We start from the raw sequence: 27642 nt of genomic DNA, 5'->3' as shown, positions 1-27642 counted from the left end.
TAATGTTATGTCAATTAGTTCCAGACTTATTTTCTTTCCCATACCCTCTGTATGTGTGTGCACACACATGTGTGAACATGTAACTATTGTGTACCTGTGTATGGAATGCCTGTATGACATTTTAATGAAGACAGTACTGAAGCTTAGCTTATATATCCACATTGCACTACAGGAATAAGAATTTTCCTTACCGATTTCGCTCATGGATATCCCTGGAGCTAACTGCCCGCTGTTGAAAGAGCTATAGGTAAACAAGTTTGGTACAGAGGTGAGGTCATAGATAGGTTCCTGCTTTATCTGTTTGATTCCAGTCATGTCTAACCCGGATTGGTCTGGGGAGGGCTGGGCAGAATCCACGTTGTAATAGCCCTCAGACTTTGGCAGGTCGATGACGTGCCCGTTGGAGTAGGTGCTGCCAGTTTCATTATTCAGATTGTTCAAGCCATTGCTGATGCTGCTGCTGTAAACCCTGGCGAGAGCTTCTGCCTCACCACTTTGCTGCTGCCGCTGCTCCTGCAGTCGCTGCTGGTGCTTCTGCACTTCAGCATACAAGCTATCCCTCTGCTTTTTGGACATTCTTCCAAATTTCACAGCTGAAAAGCAAAGCACAATGTGAACCATTGTTGTCTTAAAATTTTTCTTTATTCTCCCCAACCCCACAACTCTTCTGGTATTAACTTTCAGAGTTAATTTTGCTGTAGAAACACCTTTTTCTGTGGAAATGAGAAAGGATGCAAAGCTTTACATCACATACATCTCATAAAGGAATAAAATACTGTACTTGAATTTACCAGGTAACAAGGACTCCTATTTGACAGGAGGGCCTCAGTCAAGTAATTCACTTCCCACTATGAATGTTAAAAAGACCATGCATCCTTTTATGTCTCTGTGTTCACTGAACAACCTCCCAGAGCTGTATGAAATGTACAGTTAGTGAATTAATATCCATTTACTAACTTTCCACAAACCTTTACACAGTACATCAACAAGATTAGTAATCTGAATGAAAACATGCCCTAAAGACTTATTACCATACCTTTTCAATAGGGTGTTATCTTCTTACTTAAAAAAAAAATAAAATCTTACAGGTTAGAACCTAGAGGAAAATAAATTATTTGAAGGTAAACAATGCAAATGAATGTCATCTTTTCCACTGAGCAAAGTCTTAGGGATTTATGCAATCTCCATTTCAATAATCTTCACATACAAATCCATGCACTCCTTCTGATGAGAAAGGGAGGACAATATAAGAGGGCAAACCATTTTCCCCAGAAACAAGGTTCATTACACCAAGACTGAAATTTTCAAAGGCTGATTGCTGTGGAACTAGGAGGAATAAATTCACAGCCTGTATATACCATAGATTACAGCTGATTATCACTCTCCACCCCCATCTCTCTATAAATTCTGGTCTTTTAGTGGGATAGATCTTGAGATCTTAGAGCAGAGACAGTTGTTGATTGTGCTCTAAAACAAATGAGAGATGCATTCAGCAGAATTCATCAGAACAGGTAAGGGGACATAGCTCCAGAAATACAGACTTCTATGTATTATGAGATGTATTTTCTACATTGTGTATTTCCAGTCCGTCTGAAATTTGGATCAATTCACAATCATATTTATTAGCACATGACTCTCATTTAGCCCTTGAGAAGAGTTTGAACCTATATGTGGATAAATGTGAAATTCTTCAATCAGGAAAAAGAACATAAAAAGTAGAGTATAATATGAAAATACAGTGCCAGAACAACAAGGTGACAGCTGCTTTGATTTATTTTCACTTTTTTTTTACATCAAGAGGGTTTTTTTCTTATTGCCAACCTCAGTTTAGTTGCTACACTAAGGCTACAAGCTACCTCACACAAACTCAGCCTGCCCCTGGAAACAGTGCATGGTATGCTGCATACCCTTATGGACAATATGCAATGACTCTATTTTAAATAATTTTGAATAATGTAACTGAATAATGCAAATTTAGAACATCAGCAATAAAACCAATGTTTATCCTCATTATATATTCATTAATTGGATTCTCCAGCTGCTGTCAATTAGCATCCTGCCTCTGCATGATAAAAATGAATTTATTACGTGGCTGAGAGGTAAAAATCAAATTAAAGTTTTCTGTCAAACAATTCATACAACCAATTTTAAATTTGCAAGAGCTCTTAATATTCTTAATCCTAAACAATCGTAAAGACCCTTACATCAACTATGAGAAAACCAAGTGATGCTGTTGGAAGAATCACTCATTTTGTCTCTCTGCAGTAGTCTCTGAATTACTGGTTGGGAAGATGGCACTGTCAGTCACATTAAATGCCCCTGTGATTGACCTTAAATCATTGGAAGATACTACTTTCAAGAGGAAAGCATGTGCTGTTAAATTGTTGAAATGTTACTTCTTTAATCACCATGGAGAATTAGAAGCTAAGGTGTCCAGTAAACTGGATGCTAGGATCAAAAGGAATTAATGGATTAAAGGCCCTTTCCAGGTGAGACTGATAAACAAATAATTTTAGTGAGACATAAGCCAACTGAGGTAGAAGAAGACCTATTATGGTCCAAATTTTGAACAAGTTTGTATCTGTGGACCACCTAAATGAATAACTCTTTACGTAACTTCTCCATCAATAACTCAATTTAAAAATAAACCTTTAAAAATAAACCTGTGTCAACCTTTTAAGAGAGAAAATTGCTTCCAGGAAAATGAAATTAATATAAACTCCTTAAAAAATTAGAACATATTCCTGTAATACTTTCTCACTACATAAAACATGTTTTTGAACTGGAAACCCCCTGCACAAGGAGTGGTGCCCAGGACATGTCAGCTGTGGGCAACTTTGCCCAAGTCTCCTATTGCCTGCAGCTTTGGTGTGATGCATGTTCTCAGCCTGCTGATATTGGCTGATCACACCGCAGTCTGGAAGGTGGACCAGAGATCTACAAGGAGCACAGGATCCTGAGATGGCATAGTCTGTGGAGCTTTCCTCTGCCATAGGGTGCACTTTCAGTACTAAACAAGAAACATTCTTCTACAGACCCAGATAGGGACAGGAGGCAATGTGCAAGTAAAATAAATGGGGTTTCTTCCAATGCAAAGTATTGGGTCAAGTGCAGTGAATAAAACAAACAGAAACCCCTAATGATATGTCGTGGTTTGAAAGGAAGTGAGCTCTTTGGGAGGTGGTGATCAAACCAATAGGTGCTCAGATGTGAATATTGGCACCTGGTTTGGCCATTGAAGATATGGATACGCCTCTGAGAACACAGGGGTTAAAAGCAAGGAACTCCCAGGAGAACTCTCTCTTGGTTCCGGTGGATGGAGAGGTCAGACCTCCCCTGCCCAGCTGCGGGCTGGGCGGAGGAGGGGAGGCCACGAGGCCGGAGGGAGGTAGGCCGGAGCCTTGGGCAGAGAAGGGAGGTGAAGGCCCCTGGCCCCGGCAGGACAAGAGTGAGTTCCCCACAGAGGTGGAAGGGTGGAAGAACTCGGAGAAGCATCGGACACCCCCCCCCCCCCCACCCCCCCCCCCTTTCCCAGGAGGGAGAGATAGAGAGAGAGCTGCCAGTGCTACCTTGAAATTTGATAGCAGTGGCCTGGCCGAGAAGGGGAAGAGGGGGCGGCGAGGAAAGTGCCCGGCAGGGCCAGCGTGGGAGTTCTGGACAAGCAGAGACTGTGATTTTAACCCTTCTATGGGATGATGGAAACCTTGCAAATGCTGATCCTCCGGGAGTCGAAGGAGAAGAGAGATAGGGATAAAATAGGAGGAAATGGGCAAGTGTGATGCAAGCTGTGCAAGTGAAGAATGACCGAGAGAAGTTGAGAAGAATTCTAGGTGGGAGGAGATGATGGAGTGGCTTTTGGCTGGACTTTTCTTGTATGGCCATGGACAGAACCATCTTCCCTGTAATACAGAGACTGCATTTTAGGGGGAGGCGATGGCTTAGTGCCGAAGGAGTGATGTGAGTGGAGACAACGGGTGAGGAGGTGATGGTGCTCTCGAGACCCCTTGGCCCCAGGGGGTGAAATTTGGGGGGGACTAGTGTCCCGAAAAGGTGAGAGACTGTCGTTTTCTCCTGGAACTGGGTGAAGCATCCTTGAAAAGGGAACCCTAAAAGCAGCTCTGGTCCATGTGCAGTGGTGAGAGCACTGGACATGGAAGGAAGAAGTCACGAAGGTGGTGCTGAGTGACGGGGAAACACAACTGGACTCAGCTGTGTTTCCAGGGGAAGCCTGTGGCACAAGAGGGACTCCTCTCTCCTTGATGAAATGAGAGGTGATTGTTGGAAGGGTGGAGATGGACTAAGAGTTGATTATTTCTGGAGATGGACTAAGAGTTGATTATTTGAAGGGTGATGGACTGGGTAAAGATCTAAGGTTTTGTTTTATGCTGCGGGAAATTGAGTGGGGGGAGGAGAAATGTTTTTGAAAGGCTTCCATTTTGCTCTGTGTGTTCATTTTATTATAGTTCTAAGATAATAAAGTTTTTTTTCCTTTGTTCGCAAGTAGAGGCCTGCTTTGCTCTGTTTCTGATCACATCTCACAGTAGATACCAGGGAGTATATGTTTTCATGGGGGCACTGGCATTGCGCCAGCGCCAAACAATGACATGATATCAAGGTGTAAATTTGTGTAGAGTTGCACCTTCTTACTACCAGTCCTTTAGAGATCTCAGGGAAATTGATGCTTCACATATCAATATTAAATGTTAATATAAATGATGATGTTTAATGTAATACTTAATATAAACCCACCTCTCCAGAGGTAACCTTTTTGCGCTCTGTGCTTTTGATTAGAATAACATATTTCACTTCTGACTCTTTGCTCTAAACTGATACTGGTCTCCATTTTGTGATTTTCCCCACCCCTGTCCATGAAAATAGACTTTGTTAACCAGATGGCAAAGATTGTCTCACAGCTCATGCATTACAAAGCACAGAGCTTCTCCTCTCTCTTTTTGCAAAAATCTACAGGGAGTTTAAGTAAGTCAGCAGTGAAGAACAGTTGCAAAGGGCTTAGATATGAAGCAGGGATTTGACTCCTTACCATCTCGAGACATTCCCAGGGCAAGACATTTCTGCAGTCGGCAGTGTTGGCAGCGATTTCTGTTGGTTCTGTCAATTAAACAGTTTCTCTGTCTTGGACAGGAATAGGATGCATTGTTCTGCTGACTCCTCCGAAAGAATCCCTTGAGGCAAGAGAGCAGAAAAGACCAAGCATTACCATGAGTGTATTTATGTGTGTGAGCATGCATGCAGACACAAACACACAGAGACAGAGAAGCATGCAAACAACTACAGCAAACCCCTCTTTAGCGCACTGCTACTTATGCTGTGGCTCTGCAGATATGGTGGTATTGTATTAAAGAACATTTAATTATAATAAGGAGAACTGTGTATTATTCTGTAAAGAATATGATTCTGCTTTGTTAAAACCTAAATTATGCATTTTTATTGTGCAATAACGATCCTGTATTATCTATAACTTGCTCCTAATAGAGGAAAAACTTGTCAGCATTTGTAAGAGATTACTTCAAAGTACTTTTTTTTGACATTTCTCCTTTTAAAGAAGAGACTAACTGTAACTGTAGAGGTAACTGTTACTGGGAACACATAGCACAAGAAGCTGAAGTCTGCTGTTCGCTTTAACTTGGCAAATGTTGATCTGATCTGGAGAGGCATATGATTCAGGAGTGAAGTAATTAAAATTCAGTCTTCACAAAAGCACTAGGATATAATGACTGTATCAAGTAAAGCCAACACACAATGGAGAAAGCAACACCTTTAGGTACTACCATGAGAATGTAAGCGCATTTTCCATGGGCTGTTTGTCTAGAGATCTGAGGGCTAGAGGGGAAAGAGATACACCTAGGTCCTTATGAGCTTCCAGCAGCTACGAGGTGATGCCAAGAGCGGCACCAAAAGGTGCTTCTACTGTTACGGTAGAAGTGACATGAAGCAGCTGAAGTGACAAGAGGAATGAAACAAGGGGGTGAAGAGAAATGAAAATAAATAAATCTATACCAAATAAATAAATAAATAAATAAAATAAAGGTCAGGAGTATCTGCAAGTTCAGAGGGAAAAAGAAGTAGAGAACTCCCCTAACCAGTTTGGCAACTTTAAATGCAGGCAGTGCAGGTTGTGGTGGGAAAGCTGAAGGACAGCCTGGCTATGAGTAGTAAAACAGCAATGATACCATTATTGCAGTTACACCAGCCACCAGAAGCGACACCAAAGCGCTTATGCCTTTCCGGGGTGTCTTGCAAACACCTTGGAACAAAGTCAGAAAGCAACAGCTGACTTTATTTACCTGGAAAAAGATAGTGTACCTCTGCATAGGTTGATGTCTGTTAATACTGAGCAATGGACAAAGTCTCAAGGTGACAGCGCTACAGGCCTCAGCTCACTTGCTACAGCTTATCCATGAACTCTCTCTCAGGTCTTGGCGAGCTGAATGAGGGTGGTGTGGTGGCAGTTACAGTGACAGGCATGGTGTTCCACCAAAGACACTGCCAGTGCTAGTTCTTGAAGTCAAACATAGAGACCCACTTGAACTGGGTCGAGCTTGCTCTATCAGTGATTACAGTGTATCTAAAATATAAAATAAATTTTATACTTTTCAGAAAATAGATGTCCTTTGGGGTAACTCTCAGAAAAATTCTGGTGGAAACTTAACTGATCTTAGCTGACCAAAACTTTCCTGATATGGTAGAGCTGCCTTTAATTTAAGACTAAATGAATGCTAATTGCAGATGACTTTGCTGAACTTTATAGCCAATCTTGGTTTTGACTTGTGAAGGGTTTTCTGTTTTCAGGTTTAGATTTTAGCAGCATCTATGGATTTCAGAGAAAAAATTATTTCAGTAATGCTAAAAAAACACACTCAACCATTTAGCATTGACAGTGCTTTCTCCAGCAGTACTTTTTGTTCCCTTTAAGTTTGATCTCATCTCACAGGAATATGTTTCATGTTTGCCCTCTTTAGGAAAAAAGGACCATGTTTTGTATCAAGGGTTACATAAGAGAATTAATTTACAGTGGGTGATTAATTTTTCTCATTCTCCTGCATAAGATCTAAATGTTGTCTTAGAAAATAGAGATAATCCTTTCATTTTATTTTTTTGGTATATTTATGTAGATTTGCCTGCATTGTTTTACATTGGAATAATTCCATTTTGTGTGAAGGAAGATGAATTTCATAACTGAGGAGCTAAAGAGTCAAAGACAGATTTCTCAGTACTTCCAACATGGACAAGTCTTTGAACAGATCACTTCAGCCACCACCCACAGACAGTCTGAGAAAGGAAATTGCTGAATGAACTACTTTCTAATTCATGACAAAACAGTGGTGGAAAGTACTTTGCTTTGGGGAAAGACACAAGAAACGATAAAAGGCTTCATAGTGAAGAAGTAGCTGCAGAGATAAATGTGATGCAAACTTGTCTTAGGGTTTCACCCTTTCTGTAAGAATAGTGTCAGAGCTGCAAACTCTGAACTCACTCAGTGGGTCCAGCAGGTCCACTGCATATGCACGTTCAGCATAAGGCAGACATGCATACAAACCAACAGCACTATTTCAGATGACCCTTAAGCACTTACAATACGGATCTGCCACAGCATAGCTAATGTAGCAACACTGAGTTAAAGGATTTTCTGATCCTTGAAGTTTGCAGCACCGCCACTGGCACTGTAATTCTTGGATGAGGTATCCTGAAATACTGTGGCTGCCTGGTGCCTGGCTCAACATGGGTGCATGCTTGTGGAGTGATTCTACCATCCTTATTCCACTCATGGCCTCTGCTCTTAATCATTTCAAGTTTCCAACAAACTAAGACAAAAGGAGCCAGAAATGATGAGTATGCAGGCAGAGTGGATAGCTATTTAAATGCTGGGCACTTAAATGGATAGCAGAGCTGCACTGCCAGAAACAGTGCTGACCTTAACAGGGAGCTCTGACACACTGTGATGCCTCCCAGTGGAACTGACATGAAAAACCAACACCTTTTTTCACACAGGCTCACTAAACAAGATTACACTAATTGATCTGATATAGCAAAACTGGCACAAACCCAATAGGGTTAAAACTTATAAATGGAAGAGAATCTCTTTGTCTCAATAAGCAGTCTACTCACAGAGCACAGTGGTATCATCTCCTCTTGAGGCACACACAAGGGCCAGCATTAACCCTAATTACTTCTACAGAAGAGTATACCCCTAGACAGTCTGTGGGCTCACAGTACTGAGAGAAGATGCTCTTTCTCTGCTTAAAGTAATTTCCTTCCATAGCTTTTGTGCCAATTTTGAAGTATCAGATCAATTAGCTTAATCCTGCTTCATGTGATCATCATAAGAAAAAGCTTATTTCTAGTCCAGTGCCACAGTAAGACAAATACACACTGCAAATTGTTCTGCTTACAATTATCAATGTTCCTGAAAAAAACCCTTGATCTTTACTGGTATATTAGTTCTCAATGTACTGGCATTAAAATAAATATTTCTTTTGCAAATGGGTGCACCCAAATTTTCAGATTTTTCAGCTGTTCTAATACTTTGTAAAGCATTAGGTACAGACTTGTGATTTCACACTGCACATAGGCACCCGTTTTCAAACATCCTATCTTGTGTGTTCCATGTCCAAGAAATCAGAGACACTGCCCCATACAAGAAATTGGAGATGGTGAAATCTTTGCATATCTTTCTCATTTACAATTAAAACTGAAATACCAACGTGTAGTATGAAGTTGTTTGTCATGACTAATAATGTAATTCCTTAGATAATAAAATCGCAGACAACTTTTAAAATTGAAAATTGAAGCCTTTCTTATCTCTGCTTGGATCTGATTTGTGTTATTGGAACTAATGCCTGAAATATTATGTTGATAGGTCTAAGCAGCAGCTCTATGCATTTCCCCCCCTCCACCCCTTTTTTTAACCTCCAATTCCCAGCAACTGCTCCTGCACTAATGCCTTTAAGGAAACAGACAAAGAATCCTTTCACACTGCTCATAATGTAAGGTATTCTTTCTTTTTGAGATTACAATTTTGTCTGCAGTTTGTGCAAAAGGAGATAAAAAAGTACCCAAGTCACACCTGTAAGCTCTTAAAAAAGGCTGACCAGAGGTAACATGCCAACTGTAATACTACATGGGTTAGTATAGGAAACAAGATAAGAAATCCACCTCTTTCAAAGCTGATTTAAGATCGAACAGGTATGACTTACAGTTGCCAGCCTCTGTTGGTGTCAGCACCTAACACTGCACCAGATGTAATGAATTCATGTTTCAAACAAAGAGGTAGTTCTAAAGACTATTTGATAAAATGGAAAGCAACTAGGAAAATTAGGCATGAAATGCATTTTTATCATCAGTAGGCTTTACAGCATTTGGTACCACTTGTTTGAAGGCTAGTAAGAGTGTATCGTTGTACAGAGGTGCCGGAGGCTAATGCGAATGATGATGACTATGCTGTATTAAAATCTCATACCTTGCAGCCTTCACATGTGATGACTCCATAGTGTATTCCAGAGGATTTATCACCACAAATTTTGCATGGTATCACTTCAATTTGTGCTGAAAGAGAAAATAAGACAGATATTTGGGGTATATAATTGTATTTAATTTCTTTTTTTCTCAAAATGAGATCTTTAGAAATAGAGAGTAGATAACCAGTCGAACCCCAACAATACAAAAATACTTTGTATTGTATGTCTGCTTCTGAATGCTTTTGTTTGGTAAATTTGAAATGCTTCACATTATGTAGTTTCTGCCACATCCCACAAAACTCTTCAACATTTTAAAATGTCTCACAATTAGTAAGTTTTTTCTCAGATTCCTTTTTTTAAGTTTTTTTTTTTTTACTGGTTAATTTTATAATTATTATTGTTAATGACAGACATTAGGGGTCCAAAAATACTCTGGATTGTCCTTTCCTAGATACTTAAAATATTCGTGACTTTCCATTTTTCTGAAATAGAAATACAGTGTGTATTTTGATGCCCTTTTTAAAGCAGAGTAGAGATGGTGATCCCTTTCTTCAAATTATGTTCAAGACATGAAGATACTAATACCACTGTTAGAGACAGGCAGGTAAAAGCTTGCTTGATCTTCCTCTCCTCAAATTACTTGTTTTAACGCTTGGTCATCGGCAGGCAAAGCCCACAGATGGAGCTTAGGTAGCCAGTGACTATGTGTTGGAAGAGTCAGGTACAGTCTGAAAAATGTTTAAATACGGATGTGCTTCAAATCCTTTTATAACATAGTGGTCATCTGATTCTGAGAAGGAAAACACATTTCATTATCTTTCAAATTTTTTTTTGCTAACACAACTCTTTGATTCTCTCAATTACTTCGAATCCTGGGTCTTTCCTTTGATGATGCTGTAAGAGCACATACTTAAGACACATAAGGACACATTATTTAAGTCACATGAACGGAGAAGAAATGTTAAACTTATTTTCTCTCTCTTTCATTTTCTTCTGTGTAAGATGCATGCCTCCCTGCTATTCTCCTCCTACTTGGAAGCAGTGTCACATTTGCAAAGTACTCCTGGCAGATGTTGTTTCTCCATGTCTAGGGCAGGAACAGCAGCAGTTCTCCGCAAGTCACCCATCAAATCCTTGAGTAGAAAAGCTTTTTTAGTAGAGCTAGCCCAAGCACAAGCATAGGTAACTGTTAGTACGTTTAACAAGACACATTTAAACTCTAAAATGGATTGAGACAGGGAAACAAGATTATTGTCCAGATGTTAATTCTAAAAAGAGCATCCCATTTCAAACTTGTGGGCTGTTGAAAAGATTAAAAAAACTGGAAAAAACCCATGCTTAAAAATGACTGAACATTGAAGCTAAGCACTAAATATGCTTGCACAGTGGATACTGTGAAAATATAATCATATAGCCTGGATTATGCCCTGTTTCTGTTTATGATTATCATTTGTCTCTTTTAGCAGAAGCCAGAAGTTTCCTTCCTACCACTTCCTTCCGCCCACTACCTTGTAGCTAAACAACCAAAACTCAGTACTGTGTCCCAGCGAGCCACCACCACACTTCCCACTACTGAAAGGTGCGCTGCATAACCTACTCCTTATCCTCCTATTTAGTGTAGAGGCTTAAGGGGTAAACTGCACAGGGGGAGCACCAGCAGGCCCTCTACTTTGGAAAGTCAATTAACTATTCCCTTGGGACAGCATATTCCAAGGGACCCAAGCAAGAGGAACTTATATGGACAGCTGAAGAGACTTTAGCTCCCAGCTGTGAGCTCATTTTCCTGACATATTCTTTCTGATCTAGCACAATTTTAGGCTCAGGCAAGTAAACCAGTTTTAAAACTGCTCCTAATCCATGTTAGAGGGAACAGAGGGAACTCCTTAACAGAGAAGCACTTGCAGTTCTTTGGAAATTTTTTCCAGGATGGTCCTGCTCAAAAATTCCTATGCATTATGCCCACTGGGATAAAAAAACCCCACTTAAAAACACGCTTCTGGGCACTGCTGTTTGTGAGGCTATTTTGAGTAACTCCTACAGGTCTCTGCTTGAGAGTCATGTGGATGGAGAAAGTCTCAACTCTGGGACCATGTGCTTCTTTATGTTTCATTGACATATGTCAATGTCAGAGGCAGGAACTACAATGAAAATAGAAAGAAATCTGCAGGTAAAGACAAGACAGAGAAAAAAAAAAACACCACAAAAATATCAAAGTCCTTTTAATGTGACTTGCATACACCATTTGTAACTCTGATAGGAACAGAGAGAGAAGGATTGATCCTGTGACACTGATTGCATTTAGCACAGTACTTTTTACTATACGTAAACAATAATTCCATGCATGAGTCTCAGTTATAAGCTCTACTTTCATCGTATTTGTGGATTAAGTTCTTAAATGCTTTGGGTTTCAATTAATATGAAAAAAATATTTTAGACTTAAAATTCTTCAGTTAATTCACATTTTATTCAAAAATAACCATTCTATAAATTAGTAAATTCAGGTTTGTCTAGGAAATTACTCGATAAGAGAACTCACAGAAAAGACATCCTTAAGACACAGAAGAAATTTGAATAAATTTGGAAAAGTGTATTTTGCTACTGTCCCCGACTTTTCTTTAATAAAACAGCCAAACAATTTCAGGATTCCTAACAGAAGCCTTAATTGTACAGGTTAAGAAAGATAAGAAAGAAACCACTGTATTCCCAGAAGAGTCTTGAGATACTGTAATGAACATAGAGCATACCATGTTTCTTTTGCAGATATAATCGCAGGTCACAGACTGCAGAATATTCTGAGTTGAAAGGGACACACAAGAATCCTCAAGTACAACTCTTAAATGAGTGGCCTGTATGGGGCCACTTATTGAACACACTTGTCCACCTATGATCTTACGTTATTTTTCTTACTCCCTTCACCTATTAAACCAACAAACAGTTCAGGGAGCAGTATATCTGACTCTCTTTACAGCTATTATAAAATAAGCAGCTTTCTTCTGAACTCCTTAGAAGTATAAAAGGCATTGACCAAGTGTCACTTCCTAAATATTGAGGGCAAAAATTGCATGAATAGTGGAGCTGCCACAATGGTAACTTTTACCAGCAAAGGAACAGAACTTACATTGGGAAAAATCTCAATGCGGTTAACTTGAAGAAGGAATTAGAGCAAAACTACTTAGCTCCATTTCTAAAGTCTTTCCACTTGTCTTCTCACCCATTTTTCCTCTGATACTATGAGCAAGAAAATGGCTCCCACCTCTTTTCAAGAAAGTCTCAATCTGAGCCCATTTGTCCAATTTTTCAGTAAGCACGTTGTGATATACCAGTTAATAAAAGCCTGCAAAACCACTATCACCCTAATGTCTAAGAAAATATTTATGTTTGGATATATGCTGTACAGTGATTGCCCCTTACCACCTGCTGTAGCATCCTTCCTCAGTACCACAGGGTCATGTCTCTGCAGTATTCATCTCTTCAACTTAAGTTGAAGGTTCTTTAGGACAGGAAACTGCCTCCAGTTTTATGGGACAGTCTAAAAATTGTAATGCCACAATGGAAATTAATTAATTCTACATGACTAGTAATTCTAATCCACACATGATGGGATAACAACCTGGAATCTAATTAATTCTCTCATGAAAACAGAAAGTAGGGTGGAATTCTATCAAGGAAGCAAATCTAAAATTGTCTCATGTATTTGAAATGAACACTTACATGTAAACAAATCAGTAATTAGAAACATCACTAAACAAAACATTAGCTCAAATGTGCCGCAAGAAAAATCAAAAGTACACTGACCTGCTGGGTTTTCTTTTTTCATCAATAGAATATTACACATGGACACAAAAATCCTAAAGGCTGGAAAACAATCAGGTTTCAAAAGTTCTTATATGGATGAAATTAGGAATGAATCTGTAATGGGAGACAGCTTTCTGAATTCCTCTGGAAAGGAAGATAGAGTCAGCAAGGCAGCTAATGTGTCAGATGTGTAGTTGTGGGGATTGTCTCTCACATGCATATGATGCCTAACAGAGAAAAACAAAGCTCACATTTTAAATAATTTCAGTTTAATATCTGAAGGACTTCACTTGAGAAAGACAGGACTACAATCTCACAAACTGTAGCTTTGGTTTAAGGGGAAATAAAAACTTGAGCTTTCAGTATTTAGTCCTTGATCAAAAGATGATAATAAAGCCTGCCAGGCAAATACTTTGAAAAGGAAGTCCTTTCTCTCATTTGTTGGTCCAGGAAAGGTTGCATCAAGGCTAATCAGAGAACTGATAGTGGAAAAAACCAGTTGCTTCACCTTTCAAGAATTCCCATAATCTTTTTGTTGGAGTTCCTTGAAAATTGCTGGTAGATTGGCCTAGTTCACTTTCATGTTTCTATTCCTAACTGATTTCAAATTAAGTACATTCACAATTTTTATCTACTTGCCAACTCTACTTTTTTTATCCTGACCTCTGTGAGCAGGAAATGCTTTTTTCCTTGCATGTAACTGTCAGTAGAAGTTTCCATGGTAAGTTAGGCTGGCAATGGGATCTTGGCATTCCCTTTGCTACTGGAATTGATGTTCTCTAGCTTCTCAACAAGATGTCAGGTGCTTTGCATTTAATAATCTGAAAATATACAGCTGAGGATACTACTTATGTTTAGAACCTCTAATCTGAAAATATACAGCTGAGGATACTACTTATGTTTAGAAGCTCAGTCATACCTCACGCAGTGAGACCTATATAGTTAGCAATATCTCAGCAAGTTAATTAATAATGTTAACTGATGTCTGTAGATACATTAGCTGTCAATCATAACCCAAATGAGCCATTAGAGGAAACCAATATGGTGCAGTTAACCCAGAAAAGTAATGTTTTCATAAAATCTTATCACTTTTGGACAGAGATACATTAAACTCTGACTGTGGATCTGGCCGCTGGATTTGTTATAGCAACAGAGACTCTCTGCAAAGCTGATAGTTCTCAAATAAGCCAGTCCTACATCTCAGGAGCACAGATACACAAATCTCAAGAAGCAGCAGTTCTTGTATATCTCTGTGTCTCACTGGTCACAGATATTAGATATCATGTGTACATAATATATAAAAACGTGTCTTGAGTATCAAGATAAGCAATAGTCCTAGAATTTGGATATTGAGAAACCTGATAGATCATTGCTCAAAATAGAAATTGGGTACATTAGTGCAAAAAAAGGAAGGTTTTTTCCAACAAGTGCATGCAATTGTCATGTCTGATTTCTTTCATTGTCTCACACTCCTAGCTGAAGTTCTTTTAGTTTATAACCAATATCACTTGGTTATATCAGTTGGAAGGTTATTTGGTAATATGTTTTCTTTTCCCCTTCCTCTTTCATGACTTTCCAGTGGAGAAAAAATGAACAAAAAAACCCCCAAAACAAAACCCAAACCAAACCATGATGAATTGTCTATCAGCTCTCCTTACTGATCAATTCTTTTGCATGCCAACTCCAAAGACTACTGAAAAAGAGTATTTTAAAACCTAAAGTTTTTTTAATGGCAAGTTTTTATGTAGTTACTCTCTGCATCCTTATTGTGTGCATTTAAAATCTATTAAAACAAAAGATCAAACCTTAGAAATATGTGTGATATTGTTTGTAGAGTGATGAAAAGTCTTAAAATTATGTGCTATATATGAGTCTTTTTGTATATGAAGAAATATGCTTATATCTGCACTGTAAATACATACTTTGGAAGATGTCTTCCTGAGTTCCATGGCAATAGTAATGTTTACTGAACGTTGTCAAATGGTTTGAAAGAGCTGAATATGAGTTCAAATTATTATGGCTGCTCCACAGCTAAAGATATTTTAAAACTGTTCATATTATATCATCTTTTTGTATCTTATTGCTAAACAGTAATTTTGGAACAAGTCTGGAAAGAATGATACACTTGCCTTTATATACAGCAGAGAAGGTGGAATTATAAGGAGAAAAAAATGAGCACAGTAAAACAACCTTAAGTGCTAATAAGCACTGAAGTAAGAAAAAATGTTTTGGTCAAATATTGTTTCTTTCCTTTCCTAAGTGTAATAAGTACAGTGGATCTAGCACTATAATTTAACAATTTATGAATACCAAAAAGTTGTTACATTTGTGATGATCCAGGGTAACGGATGAGATTAGATTTTCAGATAGATTTAATATCAAAAGATATTAGAGCAAGAGATACAGTCTTTTTAAAAGAAATGCTTTTGGACCCTTGGCTTTTTTATCATAACTTAGGAGCTAAGACTTCAAGGCTGGATGTTTCTCCATGAAGCAAAGGCAGTTGTAAGCAAAAAATGTAACAATTTTAAGAGCAGTGATATAGTGTTGGAAATAATGATATATTTTGGATCACAAGATTTTTTATTTTCTGCAGACCTGATTATTTCAATTAATTAAAATAATTTGTAATTTTGTAAAAAAAATTTGTAAATTTGTTAATTAAAAAACCCTGGATTTTCACTGGGTTATTACAAGATTGGTGATGCAATTTTCTGGACTCCAGAAAAATACTGTACGCTTTGTTGCCACGAATGTCAGCCCAGCACTCAGTGAAACACTAAGAGATTAGGAATCTGACAAAGGTACACAAATTGCTACCTAGAAGCTTGTTTGTTTCTTTAATCTGGACAAAGCAGAGTGGCTGAAGTGCATAACAAGCACAAGTGTTCAGATTTTTTGGAATGGTTCGCAAGCAAGGATGACAGCAGAAGAGAAGCAGAACTGCCTGTATCCTCTGCTGGGCAGTGATGTCTAACACAAAATACAGCCCATTGTCTAGATCCCAAAAGACAGAACTCGGGTGCCTTGTCAGAAGCTATGGGTCAAAATATGACCTCTGAAAGTCTGTGCTCATAGAGGTCAGAAAGTGCCAAAGGATCAGTAAACTCTGATGGCTCACCTAACACTCTTTAAATCTGTATAGAAGCATTTTCATTGCCTCTCAATGTGAATGTCTCTGTATTAATCCATGAGCTCTTTCCCCAGTAACTCAAATTAATGGAAATTGCCTCTCAATGTGAATGTCTCTGTATTAATCCATGAGCTCTTTCCCCAGTAACTCAAATTCATGGAAATTAGATGTTAACTTCAAAGGATGGTACTACAGTAACACAAGTCATTACACAACACAAACATGTTGCCAAGCTGATGATTTGGGCTCCATATGTGAGTTAAATCAAAGTTATTTAACTAAATGATCAAGGCCTTATCCTGGGCCCCCTAAAGATCTCAGAAACTTGCCCTATTCATAGGGAAAGCTTTAAGTATATAATAGATGCTAAATTCTTATGGTACAGTTTCTGTTTCCTTCAAAGACTCAAGCAATGGTTCTGCTGATACTGCACACTTTCCCTAAAGAGATTATGATGCTAATCCCCAATATTATACTACCGAAGCTATCCTATATTTGACTTCATCAGATCCAATGTTCTGCAAATAATCTCTAGCAGCTTTAGCTAATGTTTATGTAAGCTGGTCAGGATGACTGAGTAGTATTGACCATGTTTTCTATGGAATACTCTAAAACAGTGGAAGTGCACTTGGCCGAAAAATAGCTGCCTACACAGAAAATACATAGCAAAGTTCTTTCCTATAAGAATTATAGTTAGTATTTACTCTGCCAAAATGTTTGTCATAATTTCACTTAAAATATTTTATTATATATCAGGCATTTAGCAGGACATATTATCTTCCCTCTCTACTTCTCCTTACTCAGAAAGCTACTTAGAGTGTGCCAGGTATTTCTGACCTGTTGTTTCCTGAATACAACAATCCACATCTGCATTCTTTTTCCTTCTGAATAAATGGACTAATGAACTCTGCAAAGGAAGAGTTCAGATACCACGATAAATACATACAGTCCATTTTGCATGTCGAAGCTGGCTGAAATGGTCATACAGTAGTCAGGACCTAAAGTTATTTTTTTTGTGTCAGATATGCACAGATCTCTGCTGTACAGTTACAAAGCTGAGCAACACAGAGAAAGATGCTGCAGGAACATGCTGTGAAAACCTGTTTTCCAGGCTGTGGGATCACACACAACCTTATCTTTCTTCACACCCAGCCAAGTGTTACTGCTTGCTGGAGTGGGATGGAAATGAACTTAAAACTTAATTCATCTCATAGTGGAAGGAGGGTGTGGTGGTTATTTTTAGCTCTGTCTGTAGCAGCACCCTCTTCTCCAGCTTTTTGCTACCAGACTGCAGCCGCAGCTCGCCGACAATCTTTGCATCCCTCCTCTCGTCCTCCCTTTACCTGCCCAGGTTCACTTGAATGTCCACAAATTCCTACACTTTCAGTAACACTCAAACCTAGATGTCTACACCATACAAAATCTTCAAGGGAACTGAGGACTGCTGCACTGTTAGATTAGAGCACTGCAGCAAAATGAGGGTCTAACTTGCATTATCTGGCACTTTGTGTGGCTGCCATCACCGTCAAAGGAACAATTTCCGATCCACTTTCCTACACCACTTTTCTTGCAACATCTTAATTTAGACACAATATAACTCCTACAAGGCAAAATTGTGAGAGACACAAGAATAAAAAAAAAATAATAGTGATTTCGATCTGAAATGACTCTGAAATCATTTTGATGTAGCCTTCTTAAAACTTCCTGAACTTCTTCATATTTCCTCATATTTTTGATTATCACTATGAATTTTCACTTTTGCACATTCCTATTTAAATCTTTGCTCCATCTTTTGAAAAGCATTTAAATCAGCTGGAGATATTCTTGGATTTGCATCTGTTGCTGTTTGAAAAAATGTTGTACTTACCAGCTGTCTACTTACCAATTTAATCTGCCATCTTTTAAAGACAGTAGGAAGAATTAACCTTAGTAAAACTCCAAGTACAGTTGTCTCAAGGGTAGACTTGTACAACCTGTTTAACATCTCCCTCTTTATTTTTCACTGTAATGTCCCATAATGTTAAGGAAGTGAAGAATAAAAATATGTCAACTCACCAGTTTCATTAAGTTTTATATTGGTTTGAATATCACACATTTTGTTGCAAATAAATAAGACTTCCAGGATCAGAACAGCAGTCTTCCTACTAGCCTACTTACTCAGAGTTACACCTGTGCTGTTGCAAAAGTGGAGTCTTAACAGACTACATTAACAAGATTAAATGGAAGAAGTAATAAGGCACAGACTGTTCCATGTCATTAAAGAAGGGAAGAAGGCTGCTGGAGGCACTAAGTAATGAAAAAATACTTCCTTTTGATACTCTATTCATGTATGCATTTCCTATTTCATTCCAATGATTAATTTTTTCCCCTTGAAATTCTGAATAAATCTCAGTTTTCCTTTGTCATCAGTTTTTGTTTCAGATATATATAAAGACATGGAGGATTAGAGTGGCAGATATAAGATGCCAAATTATTATAGATAAAATCCCCGTGTTCTGAAATGTCATGAACCTACATCTTGTCTACTTTCAGCCAGAGTTAAAAAGTAAGTTATCTTCCAGTGTTTTTAGATGTCATGTGACAGACCTGTCTGAATTGTCCCTCTTGAATCCCCGTTGCCCTTAGGTTGTACAGAAAAAGGGAACTTGGGGGTTCTCAGTATGAATCTCTAACAGAGCTGCTCAGAGCCTGGAACTACTACATTTTTCCCCCCTTAGCCTTCTATAATGGTTAGAACTGCATCCTGTTTCATAGGTTACATGTGCAAAGGCATGCAGTGGCTGTAATGCACCCAATGCAGTGCAGCTGAACACAAAGCAAGATTTACACAGGCTTTCTGTCAAGAATAAAACAAAGCAAAACAGTATGTAAGGAGAGAGCATTTCTACAAGACAACTAATACATTACAAGCACTGCCTCCTGCTAATTCACTTTTCCCTTTTGAGTCTTTGTGGACTTCCTGTGCTTTGAAAGAATTCCTCTCACCTCCCCATTACATATTCCCAGGCTTTTTTGTGGCACTGTTACTCCACTTCCATGTAACCTTTCCTTTTTAATCCATTTTCTCATGTCCTAACCTTTTGCATAAAGAAGTTGTTGGAATAAGGGATGATTCAGATTCTAACAGTTCTGTATTGGTAACCCTGCATATCAATTTCCTTGGAATTCATGCCAAAGATGAAACAGAGAGAACTTAATTTTCAAAATTCAGTTAGCCTGATACATAGAGAAAACTGTACTTCTCTACATAATACTGTGAAAAAAATAAAAAATAAATTCAGAATTGCCATCTCAGCCATCTTTGCTTTGAATGCTTGCTTAGTTTAGATAAAACAGTTGAAGGATTTTCAAATAAAGAAACCCATGCAAGATGAAATATTTGGGGAGAGTTCTGAAATTTATGAAAATAAGCAGAATAATTGGAGATTAGGTAAAGTACAGAAAACAAACAAATACATGAGCTGAGAGTAGTCGGGCTGAAAAAACACTTTCCCAATAATACAGAAAACATTATTTGAAGGATAGTAAGGATGACTTAATTACTTGCAACAACTCATTTAAATATGCATAAGCATTACACAGCTATTTTTTTCATGTCCCAGTCACATAAAATCACATACATGTGTTGCTCTGGGTTTATAATCTTAAATACAGTCTCCACCTCTTGGTCTGTGGCATTTTGATCAATAAACATTTTCTGGCTTGGTAAAAAACAGTTCACTCTCTATTATTTCATTAATTGAGGCCCTTTGATGTTATGGAGCATAACTTTTCCTGACTGGGTAAATAATTGGTGTATAATTTTTGCTTCTGTTGCAACAGTGTTTCATTCTGCTGAAGTACTGATTGCCTAAGAAGATCTTTAAGTCTCACTGTTTCATAAAATATTAGAGTTTCCCATTAGACACACCACTTTCCCCTCAGATAAAAAACATGGATCAAAGAAATGGCCAAAAGAAATGAACAATATTTAAGTGGGGTTTTTTCCCTCTTTTCCCTCTGTAATTTGTGTAACTGAAAATTAGTTCTGCATGAGCCAGAAAAAATCATAGATTGCTGCCAAATACTGTGTATCCTTCTGATGCATGATTTAATATCAAACTGGTACTGAGCAATGACTCCAGACACATCAGCTTTCAAATCCAGAACAGCCATTGACTGGTAGCCCAAGAAATCCCACTGTATGTCCTGCTGGATATGCGCTGCCTCTACAGGGATAAGGTTGTAAGGACTTCAAGAGCACAATGAACTGCCTCTAACTCTGCGAAAACAGGAAGTTCTTGTAAAAGAAGCCACCACAAGAGGAACTTAAGAAAAGCACAGATGGCAAATAGGGAGGCATTAATACCAGACCTAAATGGAGGTGGAGGTTTGGAATTAACACATTGGACAATTTCCACCGTGGAGACAGTGGGAAGAGGGCAGATGGCAACAACAGGAAGGTGCCAGGCCAGGTGAAGCAGATCTGGGTAACCTATCCAGACAAAAATTCCCACCATGGCAAACTGTGAGAAAGGAAACAGCTGCTTACATACATGCCTTTCCAACGTGTGGGAAGAGCATCTATGTCTCATGGATAGTGGGGACCTGGACATGGAAATGAGGGGTGCCTCCAGAAGAACACTTTGGGACCCCCAGCAGTGAGCAAACCAGTGTGAAGAAGAACAAGCAGGATGCCAGAGGAATCCATGCAGTGGTATCTCTTGCTGAATATCTCACTCTTTGTCTTCCCTCTCTTCCTCCTATTCCTATTGCTATCTCCACCTCACATTAACAATTAAATAAAATCTGTAGAATTGATTTTGGTCTTGTTTGCACTTTAATTCAGTCAAAGGCTTCTCTTAACAATTGGATCCTAACACAGAGCAGACAGATCTTGGATGCAGAAATCTATGCAATATTTACTTTTTGAGATGAGATCTGAATTCAAGAAGAAAATGGAAGTATTTTAGCTCTTACAGAAATATAATGATAAAATATAATTTTCAGTTTGTATTTCTAGAAATATACCCCACTGACTCTCAGCTGGAAAAAAACCTATGTTGAAAAATGGATGCAAGAGCCAAACAAATACAAAATTAATACTCCACTCACCTACAGCGCAGGCTACAGCAAGCTCTGAAATCAATACATTATAAGCTCCCTTTTGACCATGAAGCTGTCCTATGAGCTGGTCTAATAGCCTGAACCAAAAGACAATCTGAATAAAGGCATCACCATGCACCAAGTGTTCTTTTTAACTGTTTGAACACAAAGAGATCATAGAATCATAGAACAGTTTGGGTTGGAAGGGATCTTCAAAGGTCATCTAGTTCCAGTCTTCCTGCAATGAGCATAGAAAAGTTGTATTTGCACATCTGTGACAAAGTATTACTCAATTGTGTTCAAAAGGAAAGAGATTATTTTTTTTAATGATAAATATTTTTGAGGCAAGAGGTTATAGAGAAATGGGGTGGAGTTTCTAGGGCTGTTTAATTCTGTACCACCCATATTGTGGTGGGGATATGGTTTCAGGAGGGAGCCAGGGCCAGCTGTGGCAGGGCTGCCATCTTTTTATAGGCTCAAGGAAGGAGGTATACAACTTTTGGGATCAGTCTGGCACAGCCAGCCCCTCTCTGCCACTGGCAGTTTTTTCTCTGTTCCTCTGAGCTGCATCTTTTCTGGTTTGATGCTACAAGACACAGTAGAAAGAGAGCAGCAGCAGTGTGGAGTGGAGTCCAGCCCAGCTGCGTAGGGCTGAGCTGCAGCCACAGCAACCACAGCTGCAGCCAGAACTGTCGAGTCTCCACTCCTGCTCACACAGAGTTGGGCCCCGGAGAAGGGTCCCCTGACCTGCTTCACAGCCCTCTCAGGTCCCACCAGGTTTTGTCTTGTCCCTGTTCTTCAAGTGGTTTTGTGCTGAGGTTGGGGGGGAATTTGAGCTGTGACTCTCCCTCACATTATACTACCTTTGTTTTCCTAAAAACCAAGTGGCCCAGCACAGGACCAGTTACCATTTTTGCCTTCATCTCGGAAAACCAAATTGTCTTTGGGAAGCGTTTTTGTTTGTTCAGTGATGAACACTTTTTTTTTTGTGCAAAACACTCTCTCTTTTCTATGCTCTTATATTAATATTTTTGTGGTTATTGTGATTTTTCACTGAAGTGACTCCAGTTTATAATCTTTCCTCCACTGTCAGAAGAGGGTGGGGGAAATGGAGTAGCTTGAGTGGGTGTAATTTTCCTGCTGTGTTTTAAACTAGCACATTAGGAAAGGAAGGAATTTGACACCACTGAACATTTTGTAATATAGCCTTATTTCTAAATGAGTTAATTCTCTCATCAGTCTAATTTGCTGAGCAGTTAATAGCATCTTATAACAACCACAATCACAGAATGAACTATGGAAATGAGGAATGTAAACAATTTATCCCAGTAATTGAGAAAAAAATAAACTATTAAAACTTTTGCACAGAAACTGATTATCAAAGTACAGTAAAAAACTCCCTCAAAATAAATAGCATTGTCCTGAAAGACAACTATATTAAAATTCAAAAACTGACTGGGTAATACTTTTTTCTTGGTAAAAACTACTAATGCTCAGCAACATGGTCTGCTGAAGCCACCCTGTGCAATTCTATAGCTCAGGGAGTCCTTCAGCTTCTTGTAGATAAAATCTGGTTTGGTTGATAGCTGAGGTAAAAATTATTTAGCTAAAGCAAAGAAAATCTGACCATCCTTTTAGAGATAATAAATGTGGAGAGCAGGATGAAGGTGCAGTGGAACTCACTTCTACCTAGCAACCTTACTCTTGTAAAAAGCAAACACAAGATGCACCCACCACTGTCTTGGTTCTGGTCAGATTGGGTTTTTTTTTCAATAGACAAGAGGTAGGACATGGAGGTTATTATCTACTACCTCATCTTGTTGCTGGGGGAAGAGGAAAGGGAGTCTTGTCAGGGAAGAAGGGGCTTCTGGTTGAGTGAGTGTGGCAGAAGAAGCAGTCAGGTAATGCTGACTTTAAGCTGGAGTGTGCAATTGGGAAACACTCACATTTCCAAGCTCACATTTCCAAGCACTCACGTGTGAATCCTTTGCCCATCCTATACACTTACTTATTAATATTGATCTCATTGCTCTTTCCAGTAAATTGCTCTCATCTCGCTCTGCTCTGCACTGAGGCAGCCTCACCCTAAGTACTGTGTACAGTTTTGGGCATTAAGCTGTTAGAGATGGTGAAAGGTCTTGAGGGGAAACTGGATGAGGAGAGGCTGTAGTGCTTTGGTTTGTTCAGGCTGGGAGGAAGCAGAGGGGCAGGCACTGATCTCTTCACTTTTGCGGCCAGGGAGAGCACTCAGGAAACAGCATGAAGCTAAGTCAGGAGGTTTAGGTCAGATATAAGGAAAAGAGTACAGTACTGAATGGGTATTACGTTCCTTATCATACACCAGCCTCTGGGAAAGCTGAAAAACACAACGGACGGCTAAAACCCACATTGAAAGCAATGGGTGGGGGACCTTCACACACTGGGACTTTGATTTAGCCAAGGCCACCTCATTAGCTACCACCAGAGGCTCCACCAATTGAGCTGAGCTGGTCCTGCTCAATCAAAACCTTCACAGATCACAGATGGGATAGCGTCCCTGTGTGGTGCATCTGATGAATGTGTTAGGGAAGAGACAGTTGGTATTAGTCCAGCTTTAAGCTGACAAAAACCCATCTGTGGGACTGCTTTTGCTGAATGACCCAGGTACACTTGGCATCTAATTCAGTTGGATGGAGAAACACGATGTGTACCTGAAGAGGATTTTATTTTTAGGTGAGAGCAGTCTGTAATGTTTTGTGGTACAATATTAGTAGCTGAATGCCATAACTAGCATGGATAGTAAGCATGGACTGCTCCAGATACACTGGTCATGAGCTCATGATGCAGCTTGCAACCACCTGACAGCACACCAGCCCTCCTGCTCTGGAAGACATCTAGGACAGAGAACCCACAGCCAGGGGTTCAATGAGCTCAACAGATATCTTGGAGGGACAGATATTGACTATGGAAATTGTGCTTGTGTATATATCTCTATATATATGTATATAGTTGGAAGGCATAGATAAAGGTATGATATTGATGGTATAGGATACGGGCTGCATAATGTCTTAGTTATGGTCAGGAGGGGGTTCATGATTTGCAGCAGCCAGGAGGGGCCATGGCTAGGATCCAGAAGTTATTCTATACCACGTCAAGTCCCTGCCAGGCACAGGAGTAAGGAAGTCTCTTCTGGGTAGAATATGTTCTTTCCAGTCAGGTAAATGGAGTAGATGCAGTGGTCCTGTAGCTCTGGTTATGAGGCTGAGAGTGGTTGGGTAACATGCATTCTGAACAACCATGTGTGAATTGTTTGCCTTTTACATTTTGTAGTTATTACTGTTACTGTTACTGTTAGTTTTCTTACCACATTGCTGTTTCCAGTAAATTGTTCTTATCTCAACCTGTTTTCTTTACTTTTTGTGGCTTCAAATCCCCTCTCCATTCTGTAACAGGAGTGGGGGAGAGTGAGTGGCACATGCACTAAATTGGGGAGTACCATTCCTAAACCATGCCACACCCATAGATAGAATTCTATTTCTGTTGCTGCTCTTGGGACTTTTATCAAAAAGTATCCAGCTGTCTAGATAGCTGTCAGGGGAAATTAAAAAAAAATTAATTTCTCTGAGAGAAATTAAAAAAAGAAAAAGTGTGTTTATTTGTGCACACACAAGACTACTGGTTCAGAACCTCATTTGGTATGGACTGATGCAGGGTGGCCAAAGTCAGTGAAGCTGTGCCAAAAGATATTAATTATATTGACTGTGGGTCAGCTCCTCTTTTCATTTATTCTGATGTCACACAACAGTTGAAAAATAAAGTAGAGTGTTATAAAAAGGTTGTAAGTAATTGTATGATTCTCCTTCTGAAGGCTGCCTATGATATATCCCCTGGTCTTAACTGCCAGAACTGTAGAAAATTGAACAGCAGCTTCTAGATTGTGGCCCACACTATTATGAAGGAGGTGCTTCTGTTCATTTATTTTAGGAAGTAGGTATTGTCCTTGGGGAATGTGATCAGATGAACCTTGCTCTGTCTTTTGCTTTGTATATTCTTCAGCCATGCAAGCTCTGATCAACCTTGCAAGTGCCCTTTCCAATGATGGCCTTCCCCCTTTGCAGACACAGAACAGAAAGAAAAGTCTTACTGTATCCTGAAATCTCTGTGATCTGTAAATCTAAGTCTCTGCAGCTCTAGGGACATTTCAACAATGTCAATCAAGTTCTATTCCACTTGCAAGCTAAAGACACAAAAATGGTGATGCTACTTTCTAGTTTAAAGAAAAATCAATAGAAACTTTAAAAGAATGCTAGTGCTTTAATCAGAGCAGCTATGTATGATAGAATATGGATGGCATAATATATATGTGACTCCCCCAATCACAGCAAAAGAATCAGCACAAGCAAATGGTAGCAGGATTTTCCTTCAGCTCTTTTTTTATTCTATTTTATTTTTTCTGGTAAAAAGTGATCCTAGCAGACTGCATGAAGGGGAGCCATGAATGAAAGAGAGCATGCTCTAAAGTTCTATTAGTCCACTGTGCAGTGCATTTTAAGTTAAAAGACTTCAGAAATGATAAGAGAGGCCATACCTCTATGCACAGAAAATAAGTATCTTTGGACAACCTTATAACATTGAGGTGATAGGCTTCCTCTTTTAGTATGAACTTTTTGGGTCTTTGAAAAACACTGAATGAGTGTTAAGAACCAGGGATCAGAATATCACCCATGGAAAAACTGGAAAAGAAATTATGACCATGTAAAAAATCGTATCTTTGAACCGCACTGGAAATGGTGAGCTAATAATAGGGTGGTCTAATATTATAGTTCCCTATTTATGATTGCAAGATCTGTGGGACTTGCTTTGCCTGACTCTGTCTTGCCACTTACTTATTGTTTTACCTCCCAAGAAGTGACTGACCACTCTTGATAAAAAGTTTCTTCCCTAAACAGGGAAGAACATGTCCCTGACATGTGTAAAGAGAAATTCACAGCTAAATACATTCAGGAGCAAATCCGGTATTTTCGACTCCTATAGTCTGGATTACAATTTGTAATGGGCCATTGTCTGGGAAGCTATTGATTATTTCTGTAGGTCAGTTTAGTTCTTCAAGTGGCTAATATGATTTGCTCCAATATTCCCTGGTTGCCCAATTTATTGACATTTTTACTGCAATTCAAAAAGCCAGTAAATTTTTAAATTGTGAGTCACCGTTGAGAAGGAATACTCTAATAGCTGCTTCCAAGTTGAAAGCACTGATCTATATTACAAACTTTCTGCTTGATAGTTTGAATATGAATGCCATAGTTTGGACACATAGAAATACATTTATTTGCCAGCACAGGATAAATAGCTACATGCCCCAAATTTTGAAAGTTAAGGGAAATTATTGTGATATAGCTCTTTTCTTTGTCTGTCGACAATAAATTTTAGCTTTCTGCAGCAACGGAACCATTGTCTCCTGAGCACTTGATCTGAACTGTTAGGGAAAGCTGTGCTTTACACAGACTTGTACCTCACAAGAGAAGCAGAGATAAAACTAAGGTGACTTTTTTTTTTCTTTAAGCAAGAGTAAATGGCATTCTATAGTTTTTTATAAACCAGAAAAATCAGTAACCTGAATATTTTTCTATAGTTACTGAAGTGATCTATCAAGAGTAGTGACTACACATTGAAAATAAAAACCAAACTAGAAGGATTTATATAAGTTAGGTAATTAAATAAACTATATTAAATGAAAGATTTTTCAAGAGTTTTCTAGTATCTAAATGTAAGCCTTACTCATTTATACTTTAATCAAAGTATGAAATGAAACCTCTTGGTTTTATTCCTATAAACTGCTGTAACCACACTCTGCTTCCTATAATGTGTTTGAATTTAAATTCTATACTCCCTGTAACCACAATGTCTTGTTGGAAACCTAATAAGCTGGGACAATTCATCTGTCAATGATGACAATCACTATGCATAATTCAGTGTGAGACCTCTGTATTTCCACTTTATTGCAAGGAAACAGAAAATTCTCTCTGGGACCTCTTCATTACATGCATTAGCAATTGGTATTTGATTGGCAGCAATGCTGCTTCTGAACTGTACTCATATCATGTCCCTTCAGTCTGCAAGCCCAAACACTGGAAACTGAGCAGTGAAATGACAAATATCAGAAATATTTCAGTG

At 38.8% G+C, this 27642-nt stretch overlaps 1 protein-coding gene across 4 annotated transcripts in view; it reads right to left on the bottom strand.

The window, feature by feature from the left end:
- Positions 1–27642, bottom strand: part of RORB (RAR related orphan receptor B) — a 162077-nt gene that overhangs the window by 58436 nt on the left and 75999 nt on the right. The window contains exons 1-4 of one of the 4 annotated variants that reach the window (XM_038123969.1): positions 18460–18684; positions 9479–9564; positions 5042–5183; positions 192–593 (exon numbers count right to left, since the gene is read on the bottom strand). In XM_038123969.1, coding sequence (XP_037979897.1) covers positions 192–593; positions 5042–5183; positions 9479–9564; positions 18460–18499 — 670 coding nt within the window. In that variant the 5' untranslated portion in view covers positions 18500–18684. Of the gene's footprint in view, positions 1–191; positions 594–5041; positions 5184–9478; positions 9565–18459; positions 18685–27642 lie in introns of those variants that run through there. The other 3 variants (XM_038123971.1, XM_038123968.1, XM_038123970.1) reach the window with 3 other exon arrangements.

Source organism: Motacilla alba, chromosome Z (assembly GCF_015832195.1).
Source record: "Motacilla alba alba isolate MOTALB_02 chromosome Z, Motacilla_alba_V1.0_pri, whole genome shotgun sequence".
Taxonomy (NCBI): domain Eukaryota; kingdom Metazoa; phylum Chordata; class Aves; order Passeriformes; family Motacillidae; genus Motacilla; species Motacilla alba.
Note: the sequence above shows the minus strand (reverse complement) of the source record. Positions and strands in the feature narration are given on the sequence as shown.